This window comes from Pygoscelis adeliae, unplaced genomic scaffold (genome assembly GCF_000699105.1).
Source record: "Pygoscelis adeliae isolate BGI_AS28 unplaced genomic scaffold, ASM69910v1 Scaffold168, whole genome shotgun sequence".
In the NCBI taxonomy this organism is placed as follows: domain Eukaryota; kingdom Metazoa; phylum Chordata; class Aves; order Sphenisciformes; family Spheniscidae; genus Pygoscelis; species Pygoscelis adeliae.
The window spans coordinates 2,261,812-2,266,996 of record NW_008825566.1 but is presented as its reverse complement, the minus strand read 5'-3'; the positions used below and the strand labels follow the sequence as shown (position 1 = coordinate 2,266,996).

The 5,185-nt window shown below is 42.1% G+C and overlaps 1 protein-coding gene across 1 annotated transcript in view; it reads left to right on the top strand.

Annotated features, from left to right (window-relative positions):
• PQLC3 (PQ loop repeat containing 3) overlaps nt 1-5,185 on the top strand; it is a 19,957-nt gene that overhangs the window by 10,397 nt on the left and 4,375 nt on the right. The window contains exons 2-5 of the mRNA XM_009332504.1: nt 2,274-2,384; nt 2,862-2,931; nt 3,556-3,613; nt 4,800-4,920. Of these exons, the coding sequence (XP_009330779.1) occupies nt 2,274-2,384; nt 2,862-2,931; nt 3,556-3,613; nt 4,800-4,920 (360 nt within the window). The remainder of the gene's footprint in view (nt 1-2,273; nt 2,385-2,861; nt 2,932-3,555; nt 3,614-4,799; nt 4,921-5,185) is intronic.

Here is a 5,185-nt window from a genome sequence, read left to right as displayed (position 1 = left end):
CGGGGACAACTGGGCGGTTCTCCGCGCGGGGGCTGCGCGCGCAGCTCGGGGGCACGCGGCGGGAGGAGCCGTTGGGGTGAGGCGGTAGCACCTCGCCTCAGAGGGGCTTCCCTCAGCGGCGGGCGAGAGGGCCGGGGCGGCGAGGGGCGGTTTGCTGCGGCAATAAGTTCCTTCCTTCGCAGCTCTGGTCACGCATGAGGGTGTGCCGAGTGGCTGTCTGAAGGGGGTGGCCAGCAGTCCTTGCTCTCTCCGGTTTTGAAACCACTCCTTTCTACAACGTGGTTAGCTTCCGCTGAGCCCGCTGACTCTTCGTATCCCTGTCATGTGCAGGTGCTGTGTCCTCTTTCACTGGGCGTACAAACGCTTTGAAGCAGAAACTTCCTATTTTAAAGCATTTCCACACTGTTCGTTAAAGAGAAACTTGGCTTTTTTTACTTGCCTAAAACCAACCCGGGCCACCCGTGTAGCTAGAGGCAACACCTACTGTTGGGTTATTAAATGGTTTGTGTGCCCTGTTGTGCAGGTAATTGTACCAGTTAGACAGGGTTCTCTCACCCAAATAAGTAAAACATAATCATTCTTTAAGAAAATTACAAACCTTGTCAAACTCCAAAGATCTGTCGGTCTGTAATAAGCTTACATGGGCTAGGCTTATTAAATCTTGCTTAAAGAGGATTGTATGGAATGGAAAATAAATACAGAAACTGTACACGTACAGGTAAATGTGGGTACAGGCATGTGAGAGAAAATACCTTGAAGAGGCGGATGGCTGCTAGCTCTTCGCACCAAGCTAAAAAAGGGCTTTTTGTTCAGAAAAATCGCCTCACAAAACCGGCATGTCATTTCTGAATGCACCTGTGCCTCCTCTTCTGTTAGGGGCACAGCTGTTGACCCTGGTCTGGCGCTGCACAGGCTTAGGCGTACAGACGCCTTTCTGCACGTAGCTGCGCAGAATTCCCTTGGTCTCCACTGTGGCTGTTCGCTGCCCACATTTCTCCATGGCACTGAACCCCTGTTGTTGCTGTTTACCCTTAATACACCTCAGAGTACGTGAACTAAATTCTAGTTCCACCAGAGGGTAACTTACCCAACAGCCCCAGCCAAAAAGCGGTGGTACCATTTTAAAATCATTCATGTGTGTTGGTGTGCGTTGAAAAGGCTTTATAAGTAATGTTTCAGATGAGCATGGAGAAGCCATAAATGTCTCTTCAGCACCTGTGTGATAACCATGGTACCCACAGGGCTGCGGGTTCTGCACCTGCTCTGCGCAAAACTATTTTGGAAGAGTTGCAACAAGGCTTTTTTTAAACATTTATTGGGACTGTTTGTTTATTTAGTAGACTATTTATCCTGCAGCCTTTAAAGTCTTTGGGTCCAGTTGCAGAGAGCTTTGGGGCTACTGGTACAAACTGGGATGGTTCTGCAGAGTCAGAATGCGGTGACCTGGCAGAGGTGTGACACAGCGCATGGTGCTGATGGCAAGGAGTATAATTTGACCCTACAAGAAATAAGACTTCTAGGAAGTTCAGATATTTAAATTTTCAATACTGCAAAAGCCAGTTTCTTACAAGGCAAGCAGTTCCTTATTCCACCTTTCTACACCGGAAACCATCAATTTTTCCTTACATAAAACTATGCCCCAAGAGTCCTTTCTATTTTCTCTGCAGCCTTGAAGTTTCTGTCTAATCCCATAGACTTGCATGAAAGTTGAAGAAAGTAAAGAAAACGTGATAAAAGTTCAATTCCTTTTAGATACTGTATTGTGGAATAGCAGGAAAGAGAATTGCCATTGTTTGGTGCACTTAAGAACAGGGTCTGAGTCTAACCAGTACAGCTACACTGGGCAATCTTCTAACACTGTAGTCTAGGCAGCTTGGAAGATGTTTTCTACTCCTGTAAAACTTGCTTAGTGTACAGATTGAACTTCCGAGATAAATAAAGGAATCAGTTATCCCAGAGGTGCCAAGGCAATTGCAAAGAGAAGGTAGCTTCTAGGTTTGAAAGCCTTTATTTCTTTCTCATCAGTTGTAATTAATAAAATCATGCCTTTCACACTGTGACACAAAGACCTTGACAAGAAGTGTGGGCAGCTCTCTACATCTTACGCTATTTGAGGTTAACAAAAATAGACTACAGAATCATCAGGCTTGCACTTCGTCTTCATATTTGTTTGATCAGTTTGACAGCAGGGGCTACACCTGTCTGGAGCCTTTTGGCACAACCAAAACAGTAAAAAAGAAGTTGTGAAGGAGCTGTTCTGTCCCTTCGTGCAGTCACGCTGTTTTGTGTCTTTCTGTTCAGCTTCCTTGTGTTTCTGAGGTACCAGATTTATTATGGTTACCCTCTGCAGACATACCTGGAATATCCCATCATCATTGCACAAGGTAATTTTTTTAAGCCATGTTTTGGAAATAAAACAGGGCTTATTCAGCACTCCAAGACCCGTAGATACAGTACTCCACTGCGATGACGTGTATCCATTGACCAATTCTAGCTGGGGTCGGGGGGAAGAGAGAATGAACACCTCAAATATAATTGAATTCCTATACATTTTATGAAAATAAATAGTCAGCTAGAGGAGAACAATCTAATTAATACACACATGGCGGAGTTGCAGCGTAAGCTCATCCTTTCTGCAGTGACTCCACGTGGGAGAGAAACCTTATAAACGCTCCAGATTCTAAGAAAAGTTTCATTTTGGAGCTTAGTGTGTTTTGGACATCGACCAAATTTGAGAGACAAACCTGTAAGAAACCAGTTTCCATAGACATGGTGCCCAGTGGAACTACTTCCTTCCATCTAGAATTGCATTTAGGCCCTTTCTCTCCCTTCTCTGACAAGCAGTCTTTTATTTATTTCAGATGTCATTCTCCTTTTGTTTATTCTGCGTTTCAATGGAAACATGAAACGAGCTTTGTTCTATGCAGTCACGTATCCTTTGAAATCTGGGAATTTTGGTTTATGTAGCTTTTTTGGTAGTTCTTTGCATAGCAGCTATGTCATCATTTGTTTTGTGCTACCATTGTAAATCATTTTCAGCCACCCCTCAACATGCATTCCACCTTCACATGCTGATTTCTTGGATCACAGTAAAATCTCTACCAGAAGAAAGCTTTATATGTAGCTATGCTTTAGATGGCCCACAACTGATAAGGAGTAAGACCAATTCTTAATTTACATCTTTGCTAGAGATGCTGGATGGAAATGATGAATCTTTTTTCTTTGATTCCTACCCATGCAGCTTGTACTTGCTATGATGAACAGAGCAGTGTATTGTGTTTTTTTTTTTTAAATAGGACTTGGGCTTAAATCTCAAGTCTTGTGCTTTGGAGAAGGTCTTGAGAAGCTCCAGGCATTGTTCAACCAAAGCGTGAAAAATAGGAACACTTAGTGTTTCAAACAGTGCTTAATGTGTTTTATCTAAGAGTGTATAGTCTGTTATAAAGTTTCAGTAAGATTATTTCCAAATGTTTAAAAAAATCTTTCTCCCCAGGCAGTTTTGAGAGCTTTGGTATCCTAGAATTTTCAGTGCCATGAAACTTAACATAATGTAAGATTTTGGGGGGGCTGGTACATGCTAACACTGCGGAAGTGGATAATAGACCTGGCCATGGTAAGTGCTGCATGATTATTTGAAATTAGGTCCACATATGAAATGACTTTTTTTCTGGATGTCTTGATCAGTGAAATCTCTCCTTATATTTGTCCTTGGAAGAATTAATCATTTGGGTTAGCTCTCAGAACAACCCCAGTTTTCAAATAGAGCTGTTTCACTTCTGTGAGTATCTGGAAAACATAATGCTGGCAATAGAGACTCTATGGAGGGGGAAAAAAAAACAACCTATGTTCTGAGGTAAAGTTGTTAATTGTGGTGCCTTAATTAAAATTAGCAAACGTTTAAGATGTTGAAAAAAGATTGCCTCTTTAGTCCTAATGTTATAATCCCCATTAATAAACCTTTAACATGAGAGGAAAAGAATAGAGCATCAGTCAAAACATTTGAAATAGGGAATGTTAAAGATTTCACAAGACCTTTTTTCCCTTAAGTCCTAGAATTTTGCAAGAAAAATATCTGATAATGCCCTAAACAGGTTAAAGATGGTCTTTCTCCTTTTTGAGTTAAAATTTGATTGAGATGAACTGGAGTTGCTAATGCAAAAGATTATACAAATGGGGCCAGTCCTTACTTGCAAGGGAAATCTGGGCATGCCACAGAGACCCATGTGGAGGTCCCCTCTACCCGCTGCCTTTGCAAAATCCCCCTTAAGAGGATGACAGGGTGCATAGTCTGTTCCCTTCATTGCTTTTTCCCACCAATTGGACTCATTTTCCACACATTCTTGTCAGTTTTCTCATTCTTTTATGCCAGACATAACGGTAACAGATGGTCTGAGTCAACCTTGCTGTTTAGATCAGTCTCATTTTAGCTAACTTTCATAAACAGTTTTATGTAGCAGATTGAGAGGCTTTTTTATTTCTTTGCTTCTTACTGTATTTGCCTCTATCAAGCATTTGCCAACAGCAGTAGCAATTGTTGTGCTCTTTGAGCTTCTTCCTGGGCAGTACCTCAGAAATCGGTTCCTTGCTTCTGGCAACTTTAACTTTTGCTTCGTGGTTCCTTAGTAAGAAGCTGAAACACTTGGGTTGCAAAATACTGAAAAAGTGTATTTTTTTTAATTCTAAATGCAAAAGCTAGTCCTGGTTTTTAGGAAGTTACATACTAACAGCCATAAGCTAAACACTCGGATGATACAATGGCAGAGGCAGAGGTTCTTTCTCTTTTTCCACCTGCTTTTCAGAATTTGTGCACGCTCATCAGTGCGGCCAGTAAGCTGGCTCAGCTGCGGTGTCTCTGGCAAACAAAAGATTCCGGACAAGTGAGCGCCTTGACCTGGAGTATGTCTGCATACACCTGCGCAAGTAAGCTATGGGCGACTTAGTGCGAAGCACTGAGTTTCCATTTTTTAAAGCCATATCTCCTCCTAATGCCTCTTTCAACAGATCATTACTCAATCATAGTAGGTAAAAATCTTGCCTAATGTAGTTTCCCTTAGTGCCAACTGCTGAGACTCAGATACCACACAGTGACTTGAAGTCAAGTTTTATCACTGACACCAGCTCAGTCACAATGACACTGACTTAGAAAACATGCAAATATGGTCAAAGGAACCTGATACAGTTGAAA